The sequence below is a fragment of the Procambarus clarkii genome, chromosome 60 (genome assembly GCF_040958095.1).
Source record: "Procambarus clarkii isolate CNS0578487 chromosome 60, FALCON_Pclarkii_2.0, whole genome shotgun sequence".
Taxonomy (NCBI): domain Eukaryota; kingdom Metazoa; phylum Arthropoda; class Malacostraca; order Decapoda; family Cambaridae; genus Procambarus; species Procambarus clarkii.
In genome coordinates, this window is record NC_091209.1 from 18,198,776 (window position 1) to 18,214,479 (window position 15,704).

General features: G+C 41.1%; 1 protein-coding gene across 1 annotated transcript in view; it reads right to left on the reverse strand.

Moving 5' to 3' along the window:
• The window catches only part of cac (calcium voltage-gated channel subunit cacophony), a 749,704-nt gene that overhangs the window by 363,054 nt on the left and 370,946 nt on the right, over positions 1–15,704 (reverse strand). Inside the window, exons 7-9 of the mRNA XM_069307633.1 lie at positions 8,357–8,512; positions 3,736–3,956; positions 1,460–1,563 (exon numbers count right to left, since the gene is read on the reverse strand). Coding sequence (XP_069163734.1) covers positions 1,460–1,563; positions 3,736–3,956; positions 8,357–8,512 — 481 coding nt within the window. The remainder of the gene's footprint in view (positions 1–1,459; positions 1,564–3,735; positions 3,957–8,356; positions 8,513–15,704) is intronic.

The following is a 15,704-nucleotide window of genomic DNA, read 5'->3' on the forward strand; positions in this document are numbered from 1 at the left end:
TTTATTTATATATACAGAAGACATAATAAACCCCCACTGGACAAACCGAGCAATCACCACCAGAGGACCCCCAACGAAAAGCAGTAAACTTGTTCTTGGTCCAGTAGAACACAGAGGCTGGAGGCTGGGCAAGTGATCCCATGAATTAAAGAAACAAAACCTTTCCATGCAGCTACTAAGTTTGTAAGTGAAACTACTAGAAGCAAGAACCAACAAGGAAGCTGCCTTGGAAAATAGAATCCCGCCATGGGAACTAAGAAACCGAGGTGAAGCTAAAAGGAAAGAACCTTATCCAAGGATCAAGTAGGTTCCAGAGGAAAGTGAGCCAGCTGGAGGCAAAAAAAGAAAAAAAAAAGAGCCTCTCTTGCTTCCTTTTGCCAAGGCAAATCAAGAGGGAGGGGGGGAGGGAACTATTGGGAGAAAGCACCAAGCCATCACAACTATATAGCACTCGGAAGGGATCAGGATAAGGTTAAGGGATGGGACGGGAGGAAGGAATGGTGCCCAACCACTTGAATGGTCGAGGATTGAAAGCCGACCTGTATGAAGCAAGTCCGCTGCCCTACCTTCCAGCCCAAGAGAAGGTGATAGTATTGGGCATTAAACAGCACTAAACAAACAACCAGAACAGAAAGGACATGACTACTTTTACAGAAGTGGAGGAAAACAAGCAAATGGAAAGGAGAATCCATTTGGACTGCCAAGCCACTTTATGCTGATCCCAGGAAGAAGTACTGTATAGAAATGCAACATTAAAATTGTATAAACACAATTGTGATGCAGTGTGAATAAAGACATTCTAAGCCTGCCTCCTCACCCACTACAAGACAACAAAGTCCCAAGAAACACTAACCCTACTTGCCTTAAGAAAGAAGGCAAGTGGAGTTCACATGCCTTGCACTGAAATAGTAATGTGTTTAGTACAGTACCAGGCATGCGAGTGAAGAGGCAGGCAGGCAGGCTGGACTCCCTGGTTGACCTGACCTGATACCTAGTGGTGTACTTGGGAACTAGCACATGATTTGTTGACATTGGGAAAACTACTACAACCTTTGTTTAAATTTTTTCTGTTATCAAGATATGTACAGAAGTTTGTTTTCCTTCATCTGTACTCTCCAGGCAATTTTACTCGGTCTTGGGTCAATCTCTGATCTCATGCTCTCCTTGCCTCTGAGAGTGCCAGATTCAGGTCCTAGTGCTCGGTAGGCTTACATAAGTCCAGAGCCCTGGTGGTTTTGTGCACGTCTTGGGTACCAGAGCCAATGTGCCGGGAAGCTACCAAGGGCCAGCACAGAAAACACATTTTCCAAAAATAAACACTAATACAGAAATAATTGACAACTGAAAACTGATACCCATTCTGATGAGGACTGCTCACATATGTTCAAAACATAAATCATATTTTTCAATACACCAACATAAATGTTTTGGGCTACACAGAGAAGAGGAATGAACTTACCCAGAGAGCACACCAAGAACTAGGTTGAGCATGAAAAAAGACCCCAACACAATGAGGGGCACGAAGTAGAGAAAGTTGTAGCTGCTACCAAGTGCATCATTTGTCTGAAATTTAATTTTATAAATTACTGCTCCAAAGGTTATGCTTGACATGCTATTTCTGGTATATAGCAAATGAAACTTGCTATACCAATATCTTTTAACTATACAAGTCCCACATATACCATGCTGTATAGAGAAAATTTATCTATGATTTCAATGTTTTATAGACATCAGCAAAACTGCTTTTCAAATACAGGTATAGTTATAATTACTGCAAAACATAACTCACCATGACACTATAGCTTTGAAAGTGCATTTATGCAACAAAATATAACAGAATAATTTATGGTTTATGATTAGGGGAATGTGCATAGAAGTAAAAGTAAATTAAATTAATCAGTGCTGCACAACCAAATGAACAGCAAATTGGATCAGAAAATATTGTAATTTATATACAAACAGACATATCCACAAACATTAATAAAATTCAAACACAAGTATGTTTTTCAAAATTCCCTTATAACTAAGGTATCTTTGAAATTTGTCATAAATATCACGAGGTGAAGAATGAAAAAGTTGAATTTTTATGTAAGAAAATGTTATCCACCATCATTTACAAGATATACGGTAGCCTTGAAGCCAGACATAGTAGGCCCAGCTGCAGATGAAGCTTTCAGACATACAAAGCTATTAATAAAAAATAACCATTTAAGAGAATAATAAAGTTATTAGAACAGTATATGTTATGTGCAAGCAACTTAACAGTTGCATTAATTAATGTGGGTGTGTTAATAATCCGACTTTTGGTTATGACTGTCTATACACAACTCTTATCAAACTGGTACAACCATTACCGTTTTTGCCTGGCCTCCAATACCAGGTATCAGCCTTGTCAATTTTTTTATATTTTATCGTAAGAGTACTGTATGTTCATTCTGTTATACGGCGACAGAACTGCACAACTGTAATGTAGGGACCCTTGTGAAGTGTGTTTAACTCCTGAATTTAGAATTCCCGCCAGTACAATAGTTAATTCTGCACATGTGCGGTACACTGTCATATCAGGAATTTGATCTTTGCTTTATTATCTTATAGGATACACACATTTCCTACTGTTATTTATAAGAAAGGAAGGACGGGGTTTGTTAGTCTGTACTGATTATTAAATACTGTACTTGAAAATGGTCCATGAGCTCCTCTTTACCCATTAATGTCTTTACCCATTACCCATTTTTCGGACTTTCACAAATGCCCGGACTTTGAAATTTACATGGTTCAAGCTTTTCAATCTGTTTAATTACAGTACAGTATATTCTTCTTGTGAATTTGCATGTTACAGTCTGTATTCATTGTCTTGGTGGAGAGCTGTTTTGATGTGCAACTTTCGCACTTTTTCTTTAGTGAAGACTGATATGAAACAGTTTAGAATAATGCTCATTTCTTCCTAACCCTCTACTAGTTGACCAGAATCGTTTCCAGCAGTTATGTCCTTCTTGTTAGAAGAATATAGCCATTACTTATGTCTGTTTCAAGATTTGGAATTTTACTTTCGAACTACCATACATAAGCTGAAAATAACTTTGTCAATCCTTGCATAATGTTGACCAGACCACACACTAGAAGGTGAAGAGATGACGATGTTTCGGTCCGTCCTGGACCATTCTCAAGTCGATTGTCGACTTGAAGAATGGTCCAGGACGGACCGAAACGTCGTCGTCCCTTCACCTTCTAGTGTGTGGTCTGGTCAACATACTTTAGCCACGTTATTGTGACTCATCGCCTGCACTTGCATAATGTTTATTTAAATAAATATTTATTGATATTAGCCAATCAGACTAAAAAAAAATTCAATTCTTAAAGGCATTTGAAATTTTCATTTACCTGGTAGCTCCAGTGACAATGTGTAGGAAAAATGTCTTTTGTAACAAATATTGAAAGAAAATTTGAAAGGAACCCCATCTGAGAATTAAGTTGGAAAATTTTAATAACAAGGTGTAATGAGGTTGGAGGACAACAAGCAGACAAACACGAGACCAGACGCTCTCTCGCACACTCCATGGGTTTGTACAGTTTTAGAATATATGTGTATGGATCAGAGACTTGACTTGCATTTACTTAACCCTTGGTGGATATTAATGTACTAAAAAGGTAAACCTTAAATTTAATTGTGTGAAATTTGAAAAGAAAGCATAATATGCTTAAGCAAACCTCCTTACTACAGAGCACAGGACTCACCCAGTAGAGTATGGAAGTCCAGCCCTCCTGTGTGATGCACTGAAACACTGTCAACATGGCAAAACCAATGTTATCAAAGGACGTGATACCATAGTTGGGGCCCACCCACAGCTCCAGACAGGTGGAGATGTCGGAATTACAGAAAAAGGCACCCGAGGGCGCTAAGGATGCATTATCTGTGTGACACGGCGTCTCCATCTCTCCTTCTGTCACTACTTCACCTGCAAACAGACCAGACATTAATGATAGGCTCCCACACCAACATAAACATGCTAGGTGAACATTGAACTAGTGTTCATGCCCTGGAATTTAAATATTGATTACACAACAGCAAAAGTTATACATTTTAAATGCTATATGACATGGTATGTAGTGTGTACAAGTACTATGTAACATCAACACCAATAAGTTGTGCAAACTTAGGTGTGGTTATTTTGTAGTCATTTTGAACATTGTTTTGTACACAAATTTTTACTTAGAATATATTTCTTATTTCAAAATACTTTGTTTCAAACATACTGTACTTTAGAATATATTTCACATATTTCTAATGTATATCATGGGTTAGGATGGAAAATTTATGTGAAAATCAAGTTGTCAGAAGGAGTAAGTCATTTGACTTCTACATTAAGGGGCAGTTTTATGTTATTTTAAATGTTGTTTAATGTCAACCAAACTTTATTTACTAGTTGTATGTAAACCTGGTTGATGCCTGGTTGATGGGGTTCTGGGAGTTCTTCTACTCCCCAAGCCCGGCCTGAGGCCAGGCTCGACTTGTGAGAGTTTGGTCCACCAGGCTGTTGCTTGGAGCGGCCCGCAGGGCCACGTACCCACCACAGCCCGGCTGATCCGGAACTTCTCTTAGAAAACTGTCCAGTTTTCTCTTGAAGATGTCCACGGTTGTTCCGGCAATATTTCTTATGCTCGCTGGGAGGACGTTGAACAACCGCGGACCCCTGATGTTTATACAGTGTTCTCTGATTGTGCCTATGGCACCTCTGCTCTTCACTGGTTCAATCTTGCATTTTCTTCCATATCGTTCACTCCAGTACGTTGTTATTTTATTGTGTAGATTTGGGACCTGACCCTCCAGTATTTTCCATGTGTATATTATTTGGTATCTCTCTCGTCTCCTTTCTAGAGAGTACATTTGGAGAGCTTTGAGACGATCCCAATAATTTAGGTGTTTTATCTCGTCTATGCGTGCCGTATATGTTCTCTGTATTCCCTCTATTTCAGCAATCTCTCCTGCTCTGAAGGGGGAAGTGAGTACTGAGCAGTACTCGAGACGGGACAGCACAAGTGACGTGAAGAGTACAACCATTGTGATGGGATCCCTGGATTTGAAAGTTCTCGTAATCCATCCGATCATTTTTCTGGCTGACGCGATATTTGCTTGGTTATGCTCCCTAAACGTTAGATCGTCGGACATCATTATTCCCAAATCCTTGACATGCTGTTTTTCTACTATGGGAAGATTCGATTGTGTTTTGTACCCTGTATAATGTTTCAGATCCTCATTTTTGCCGTACCTGAGTACCTGAAATTTATCACTGTTAAACATCATGTTATTTTCTGCTGCCCAATCAAAAACTTTGTTGACATCTGCTTGTAGTTTTTCAATGTCTTCAGCAGAGGTAATTTTCATGCTGATTTTTGTGTCATCTGCAAAGGACGACACGAAGCTGTGGCGTGTATTTTTGTCTATATCAGATATGAGAATAAGGAACAGTAGCGGTGCAAGGACTGTACCTTGAGGTACAGAGCTTTTAACATCGCTTGGACTCGATTTTATCTGATTGACTGTTACTCTTTGTGTTCTGTTCGACAGGAAATTGAGTATCCAGCGTCCTACTTTTCCAGTTATTCCCATTGACCTCATTTTGTGAGCTATCACCCCATGGTCACATTTGTCGAACGCCTTTGCAAAGTCTGTGTATACAACATCTGCATGCGAAAAGATACGTGAATTTAGAGACAATTCTATAACCAATGTTCCAGCGATGTGTCAATATTTCATTCAAAATGATCTGCTACCAGAAATTTTAGCCAAATATCCCGTTTGCTAACTGTAGGTAGTAACTAAGTGATTGTAACCTATCCACCGCTGCCCACTGGATGGGGGGCGGTGTGCAGGACAAACATATAAATTTTGACACTAGCTCTCCACATATGTCAGTTGCTTAATTTAGAACCTGTACTTGAGGTCGATCTCGAACCCATTGTTGATGTGACGACTTATATTGAATTTTGTAACTAGCTCATCAAGATTGTAACTTGCTTAGCTAAATGAATTGTGGGGTTCAGTCCCTGAGCCCATATATGTGCCTCTGTAACCCTTTCCACTACCGCCCACAAGATGGGTATGGGGTGCATAATAAATGAACTAAACTAACTTCTAGGGCTTCTGTGATTTTGTCATAGTGGTTGAGTAACTGTGACAGACAGGATCTTCCCGCTCTAAATCCATGTTGTCCTGGATTGTGCAATTCATTGTTTTCCATAAAACTAGAAATTTGATTCCTAATCACTCTTTCAAACACTTTTATTATGTGTGATGTTAGTGCAACTGGCCTATAATTTTTTGCCAAGGCTTTACTCCCCCCCTTGTGCAACGGAGCTATATCTGCAGATTTAAGTGCTGCTGGTATCTCCCCTGTATCCAGGCTCTGTATTCAGGCTCCAGGCTAAAAAGGGCTGCAACTGTTCTACGTTTCAGTATCACACCCTAAATAGAAAGTGAAGGATTTTTTTTTCAACAAATTTACACATTTTCAATAATAATCTACAACCACAAGTTTAAAATGAAATCATTTCTATGACACTCGTCTATTACATTTGCATATATTAAAGGATTTGTATAACGAGGATTATCCAAAATATGTTTACTTTTACTAATACAAGTAGTCAAAGTTCCTCAAAAATATATGCCAATACACTATTTCATCTTTGCAAATATTTATAAAATCAATAAATGCACACATAACATGAATTTTTGACACATAGTTCAATATTTTTTTCTCCCTTCCTATTTATGCTACAATGCCGAGACCTTGACCAGTTGAACCCAATTTCACATACAACTAGCCAAAAAAAGCTTGATTGAAATCGAACCAGCTTTCATTTATTGCATATTTTCGTAAAATGCCACCTTAAAAACCCTCAAATATATCATGCATTGAAATATGATTTTTATACTGTAGAAAGAAAAAAGGGTAGACACCAAGAGAGTGGCAACAATCATCAAAATTCTGTGGCCAAGAACCTGTGACATGGATTCCTAAGTGCTACTTTTTTGACACGAAAAACAGATAATTTATTTCATTTTGTCACGGACAAGAAAGCTGTGTATATACAGTCTTTGGTTTTAAATTCTTACTAATCATAACTCCCAGATCCCTTTCGCAATCCGACTTCGCAATCTCAACACCATCCAGCTCGTATCTTGTAACTCTATCATCATTACCTAGCCTCAGAACTTTACATTTATCAGCATTAAACTGCATCTGCCAATCTTTTGACCATTTCAAAACTCTATTTAGATCAACTTGTAGTGATAGTGAGTCTTCTTCCGTGTTAATTTCCCTACCGATTTTTGTATCATCAGCAAATTTGCAAATGTTGCTACTCAAACCTGAATCTAAATTAATTATATGTATTATAAACAACAGAGGGCTCAAGACAGAGCCTTGAGGCACTCCACTTACAACATTTTCCCACTCTGAATTAACCCCATTTATACTCTCTGTTTCCTTTGGTACAGCCATGCCCTAATCCAACTTAATATAGCACCCCCAATACCATGAGCCTCTATCTTTTTAATCAGTCTTTCAAATGGAACTCACTCCCTAACGAATTAATTAAAAAGTTATTCAACCTATGCCTTATTCAAAAGTAAAACCACAAATTACCTAATTCAAAGGTTAGGTAATAATTGTAATTACGAAGCAATAAGATGCTTATCTTAACATACTAAGTAGGTTAGGTAAGGTCGGTGTTTTCTATGAAGCTTTTCAAGGGAAACTATTATGTTAAGTATGTCACCTATGCACATATTTAATAAGTCAATATTGACTTATTAAATTTGCGAGAACGGGTTGCTGTGTGGGGGTGCGGCATAGCCCCCCCCCATAACATGTGTGGGGGTGCGGCATAGCCCCCCCCATAACATGTGTGGGGGTGCGGCATAGCTCCCCCCCCATAACATGTGTGTGTGGGGGGGTGCGGCATAGCCCCCCAACGCCAGGAGGCCGCTGGCACGGAGTCCCAATCCTTTGGTAAGTGTAAGAAGGTTAAATTTAACAACGTGTAACTTCCCGAGGGGGTAAGTCTAACAATGGTGAATTACACTGGTGAAAGTGCTACCTTGGGTAAATAAACAAAGTCTGAAATGTTGTTTTTTACAAAATATGGATTAAAATATGAATGTTACTTGCGAAGTTTGGCTAAATATATACATCCAGCAACGGAAATTAACGATATTTTATAATTCAAATTCAAATTCAAATTCAGGAAAAGTACATACATAGATGATTTACAAATACACAAATTTACATAGATAGTTACATAGATGATTTACAAATTCAACATAACTAAACAAGAATTAAATATGGCTGCTTACCTAAGTCTTCTAAACTGTAGCATGTTTTATGAAGAGCACCAGAGTAGAATTCAAGGCCTATGATGGCGAATATGACAATGGCGAAGAGGACGAGCAAACCGATTTGTAGTAGCGGCGCCATAGCCTTGATGATGGACTTGAGCACAACCTGGAGGCCTGAGGATAGACGGTGACGTTCACAGCTGGTTAGGGAGCTGCTGCAGGTAGGGGAGAGGTGGAATAGGTGATCATGCATAACGAGAAGTGTGTGTGTGTGTGAAGCTGGATAGGCTATGAAGTGGGATAGGCTATGTTGGACATGCTTGAGATGCGTTAAGTTGAGAAGGATAATGGGTAGGGATAGGTGCTGTTAGGCATGCATAGGGACGTGCTAGATTGAGGAGCTGTATAATATAGGTGTTGTTAGTCATGCACATGGCGTAATGGGAGTAGGGGAGATTGATAAGGAGTCTGAGTCAGGTGGTGTTGCGTAGTGGGGAGACTGGCGGGATGGGGAACTGACTGGATCGAGGGTAGATGATTTGGTTGTGGTGCCGTGCACAAGAAAGGGATAAGTTGGGATGCTTGGACAGGAAATAGAATAGATGCTTGTCAGGCACAGGGGAAAGATGAACCTGGATATGTAACAGGAAATATCAGACGTGTCTGTGGTCATGCATGGCGGTGAGTGAATAGTAATCCATGCGTAGATGGTGATGGTTTAAAGCGCATGGATCATGTTTGGGGATGAGCAATCATGGTCATGCATGGGGCGCATGGCCGAGTTTCGGATAGGTAGTGATGGTCAAGTACCGTTGAATGGTGCATCAAAATTTCAGACTGAATAAGGAAATGCAACCATGCATAGTTGTGTCATGCATAAAGATTGATGCATGACGTGGAAGGGGAAGATGGTTATGAGCTAAGAGATATCACAAGGTAGTAGCCACACCAGAACTGAGTTTATATATGTGTCGAGTATGGTGGTTAAGCCATGGAAAATTATAGCTGGGGAAAATAGAGGATCCAGACCTGTGGACATTATGCCCTAGATTTATCATGCATTTACCCAACTACTTACGAAACCTATACATCTTTCCTGAATAATCAGTGAAGATACACTGCTGCTTTGTTTACACTTATTAAACCATCTATGAGCTTCTAAACTTCACAACCCAAGGTTATTATTGGTAAAAACAACCTCACAGTGCTTCCAAGCTCAGAAACATTTAATAAATGTTGACAAAGTCGCCATGATTGAGGAAAGATGTACAGCTTTCGTAAATAGATGAGTAAATGCTTGGTGGATCCTGGGCTAGTTAAGGTATAGGAGTGTGTTAAACAGTGGCGTGGAGTATGCACAACTGTGACAAAGCCACAGTGGTGACAAAGCCACAGTGGTGACAAAGCCACAGTGGTGACAAAGCCACAGTGGTGACAAAGCCACAGTGGTGACAAAGCCACAGTGGTGACAAAGCCACAGTGGTGACAAAGCCACAGTGGTGACAAAGCCACAGTGGTGACAAAGCCACAGTGGTGACAAAGCCACAGTGGTGACAAAGCCACAGTGGTGACAAAGCCACAGTGGTGACAAAGCCACAGTGGTGACAAAGCCACAGTGGTGACAAAGCCACAGTGGTGACTGCACAATGTACTGAGAAATGTCAAGATATTGTACGTAAAATAAAGACTTTTAGGTGTTGTCTTTAATTAAGAATCTTGAGTCACTAAGAGAGTAAGTCACTATAAACAGTACAGTGTTTTATTTGAGTCAACAAGGATAACAAAGCTACAGCAAGAGCGTCATTCTGGTTAATCTCTGTATAACTTTCAAGTATATATATATATATATATATATATATATATATATATATATATATATATATATATATATATATATATATATATATATAATACGGGGCTCACCATAGCCCGTGCTACTTGGAACTTGGTTCCAAATAGTGAATCTTTAACAACAACATTGAAGTATATGTAAATTAGGTCAAGACTTGGCTTCTCTGGTGTCTTTAGACAAAGGAAAGACAATGGCGAATGTGACTAATTTTGAATAAGATATGTAACTCTGGTATATATATATTACCAGGTGAGCACATGGCCACGAAGCAGCAGCAGTAATGACCCTTAACTCTCCACAAGTGATAGTCCTGACCAGTAAGAAGCATTCAGGTGCAGTCAACAAGTCACAACAGTTAGTTTACTTCATTTATTATGCACCCCATACCCATCTTGTGGGCGGTAGTGGAAAGGGGGTTACAGAGGCACATAATGGACTCAGGGACTGAACCCTAGACACAACAGCCTGGTTGAACATCATCCACCCACACAACACATCTGTCAAAATGAAGCAAGAGACGACGTTGTGGTTCATCTCGGACCATTAACAAGTCTAAAGAAAATGTTATAAGTCAATATAATTCATTGTGTCGCGGGACAGGCAGCCAGAGTGTATATATACATGCTAGGCTTATATCTAAGTCCCTCCCCCCCCCCCCACCTGAAGGTAGAGTTACTGACCCAGGAAGCAATCCCACAACCCGTTAACTTAACTGTTAGGTGAACAGGCGCATTAGATGATAGAAAATGTACCATAGCGGTTAATAAGGATAAACAACACTAGTAGGCCTAATGGTGAAGAGAATAATACAAAAATAGAAACCAAAGAGATAGCAAGAGAAGATAACGAAAAGCGTGCCTACAGGGACTAAATCTAAGCTTATATATATATATATATATATATATATATATATATATATATATATATATATATATATATATATATATATATATATATATATATCCACAAGGTTCCTCTGAATACTTTTTATTTTCTTCTCCGAGGCTATGGGTCCCCACATTGGCACCAGAGGTGGTACCCTCACAAACTTTTATATATATATATATATATATATATATATATATATATATATATATATATATATATATATATATATATATATATATATATATATATATATATTGACTTTACCATTCATTCTACTTGCTAATGGTCCAGGGCGGGCCCAAACGGGTCCGCTGACTTTATTTTCAAACGTGAGGGTTGGGTGTCAAAGCATTCCAGAGTTCGATACCCGTATTCCTGAGAGCCAAGGGTTAACAAACAAATAATTCAGAGCATTCGTTTGAGAACCTTGAATGAACAAACAACCTCTTTGGACTGGTTGGTGGTCAGTGTAGATAACAGTAGAGGTGTGGCAACAGTGGTCAGTGTAGATAACAGTAGAGGTGTGGCAACAGTGGTCAGTGTAGATAACAGTAGAGGTGTGGCAACAGTGGTCAGTGGGGATAACAGTAGAGGTGTGGCAACAGTGGTCAGTGGGGATAACAGTAGAGGTGTGGCAACAGTGGTCAGTGGGGATAACAGTAGAGGTGTGGCAACAGTGGTCAGTGGGGATAACAGTAGAGGTGTGGCAACAGTGGTCAGTGGGGATAACGGGATAACAGTAGAGGTGTAGCAACAGTGGTCAGTGTAGATAACAGTAGAGGTGTGGCAACAGTGGTCAGTGGGGATAACAGTAGAGGTGTGGCAACAGTGGTCAGTGGGGATAACAGTAGAGGTGTGGCAACAGTGGTCAGTGGGGATAACGGGATAACAGTAGAGGTGTAGCAACAGTGGTCAGTGTAGATAACAGTAGAGGTGTAGCAACAGTGGTCAGTGGGGATAACGGGATAACAGTAGAGGTGTGGCAACAGTGGTCAGTGGGGATAACGGGATAACAGTAGAGGTGTAGCAACAGTGGTCAGTGTAGATAACAGTAGAGGTGTAGCAACAGTGGTCAGTGGGGATAACAGTAGAGGTGTGGCAACAGTGGTCAGGGGGGATAACGGGATAACAGTAGAGGTGTAGCAACAGTGGTCAGTGTAGATAACAGTAGAGGTGTGGCAACAGTGGTCAGTGGGGATAACGGGATAACAGTAGAGGTGTAGCAACAGTGGTCAGTGTAGATAACAGTAGAGGTGTAGCAACAGTGGTCAGTGGGGATAACAGTAGAGGTGTGGCAACAGTGGTCAGTGGGGATAACGGGATAACAGTAGAGGTGTAGCAACAGTGGTCAGTGTAGATAACAGTAGAGGTGTGGCAACAGTGGTCAGTGGGGATAACGGGATAACAGTAGAGGTGTGGCAACAGTGGTCAGTGTAGATAACAGTAGAGGTGTAGCAACAGTGGTCAGTGGGGATAACGGGATAACAGTAGAGGTGTAGCAACAGTGGTCAGTGTAGATAACAGTAGAGGTGTGGCAACAGTGGTCAGTGGGGATAACGGGATAACAGTAGAGGTGTAGCAACAGTGGTCAGTGGGGATAACAGTAGAGGTGTGGCAACAGTGGTCAGTGGGGATAACGGGATAACAGTAGAGGTGTAGCAACAGTGGTCAGTGGGGATAACGGGATAACAGTAGAGGTGTAGCAACAGTGGTCAGTGTAGATAACAGTAGAGGTGTAGCAACAGTGGTCAGTGGGGATAACGGGATAACAGTAGAGGTGTGGCAACAGTGGTCAGTGGGGATAACGGGATAACAGTAGAGGTGTAGCAACAGTGGTCAGTGTAGATAACAGTAGAGGTGTGGCAACAGTGGTCAGTGGGGATAACGGGATAACAGTAGAGGTGTAGCAACAGTGGTCAGTGTAGATAACAGTAGAGGTTTAGCAACAGTGGTCAGTGGGGATAACGGGATAACAGTAGAGGTGTGGCAACAGTGGTCAGTGGGGATAACGGGATAACAGTAGAGGTGTGGCAACAGTGGTCAGTGGGGATAACGGGATAACAGTAGAGGTGTAGCAACAGTGGTCAGTGTAGATAACAGTAGAGGTGTAGCAACAGTGGTCAGTGGGGATAACGGGATAACAGTAGAGGTGTGGCAACAGTGGTCAGTGGGGATAACGGGATAACAGTAGAGGTGTAGCAACAGTGGTCAGTGTAGATAACAGTAGAGGTGTAGCAACAGTGGTCAGTGGGGATAACGGGATAACAGTAGAGGTGTGGCAACAGTGGTCAGTGTAGATAACAGTAGAGGTGTAGCAACAGTGGTCAGTGGGGATAACGGGATAACAGTAGAGGTGTGGCAACAGTGGTCAGTGGGGATAACGGGATAACAGTAGAGGTGTAGCAACAGTGGTCAGTGTAGATAACAGTAGAGGTGTAGCAACAGTGGTCAGTGGGGATAACGGGATAACAGTAGAGGTGTGGCAACGGTGGTCAGTGGGGATAACAGTAGAGGTGTGGCAACAGTGGTCAGTGTAGATAACAGTAGAGGTGTGGCAACAGTGGTCAGTGGGGATAACGGGATAACAGTAGAGGTGTAGCAACAGTGGTCAGTGTAGATAACAGTAGAGGTGTAGCAACAGTGGTCAGTGGGGATAACGGGATAACAGTAGAGGTGTGGCAACAGTGGTCAGTGGGGATAACGGGATAACAGTAGAGGTGTAGCAACAGTGGTCAGTGTAGATAACAGTAGAGGTGTAGCAACAGTGGTCAGTGGGGATAACGGGATAACAGTAGAGGTGTGGCAACAGTGGTCAGTGGGGATAACGGGATAACAGTAGAGGTGTAGCAACAGTGGTCAGTGTAGATAACAGTAGAGGTGTAGCAACAGTGGTCAGTGGGGATAACGGGATAACAGTAGAGGTGTGGCAACAGTGGTCAGTGTAGATAACAGTAGAGGTGTAGCAACAGTGGTCAGTGGGGATAACGGAATAACAGTAGAGGTGTAGCAACAGTGGTCAGTGGGGATAACAGTAGAGGTGTGGCAGCATGCACAGGCAACTCAGCAGTTGATAAGGATGATGGTTCCGAGTGGTATTGTTGACGAGGTGTTGGTAATTAAAGACGAGATGGGTGGTGGGGATGTTATCTAAACATTAAAAGAAACAGAAATATTATCAGACAATATTGTTTAATACCTTAATCATACATCCCGCACTGGGAAAGGTGGGAGGAGGGGGGGGGAGGAGAAATTCGTCAAGAGATCACTAGTATAAAACACAATCAACACGATTAAAAAGGTTTTAACTAGAATTCTGGCTGCTTGTAGCAGCCATTATGTCAAAATATACAAGGGGGACTGAAAAAACTAATGGTCTTTCAAGAGCATATGGGAGTAAGATAACTGTGAGAGTGGAACTGAGGCAAGGCTCACAGTAGACGCCAGGGAACTGTGAAACTCACTGGTGAGACCTGAGGATCCGTATCAAAGACATCCTTGTTGACTACTGGCATCATGAAACTGGTCTTACGTGGAAATTCATGAAATTCCACAGGAAAAATTAATTTTTTAATGATATTCCAGACGGGAGGCTAGAGGTATGAGGCGCCCCATGATTATATACTGAGGGTTTAGGCTTCTCCCGAGTGAAGTGAACATTAGTCTGGCCATTATAAGAGACCTCGGGCCACCTCTCGGTGCAATGATAGACGTGTGAGGGTATGAGGGGGAGGTGAGAAGGAGAACCAGGGGGAGTGTCGACTGGCTCCTTCCACTGATGAAGGCTGGTCGGCACTCATACTGACCACGCCCTCATCAAGCCTCACCCTTCTCAGTAAACTTTTATCCCTGAGATGAATACAACTGACCACTGGATTTGATCATGTCAAAAACTAAGAGGCTAGAATGGTTAACTGTGTATCGTGAGTACTTACCGTGCGTCTGAGTGACTGGTTACTGGCGAGGGGCACTACTGCTACTGTGAGGGAGGGGTGACTACTACTTACAAGGGGAGAGGGAGAGAGAGGGGGGTTAACAACATCTATGAGGGGGAGCTGGGAGGACAGCTCTCTCTCGCTACTGAAGGACCGGCCGACACCAACACACTCACTACAGGCAAGAGCACCGGGAACACGTACAGGCGTGGCAGGCAAGCACCACAAAATTCACGGCCCACATGTCATCAAAACACAAACAAAAATGACTAAAACACAGGTCTACATATGCAGGTAAAAACTAAATTAAATAATGATATTGATAATAAAAGTTTATATGAAGATTAGAAGTAGCCACAAGATGGTAGAAAATGGCATGAAATTAATGCATTATAATAGATAAAAGCAATTAACGATTCAAACAAAATAAACAAAGATAAAATATAATATAATATAATATATATATATATATATATATATATATATATATATATATATATATATATATATATATATATATATATATATATATATATATATATATACACACACACACACACACACACACACCCCAGCCCAGTGTGAGGGAACAAACCCCAGCCTAGTGTGAGGGAACAAACCCCAGTCTAGTGTGAGGAAACAAACCCCAGCCTAGTGTGAGGGAACAAACTCCAGCCTAGTGTGAGGGAACAAC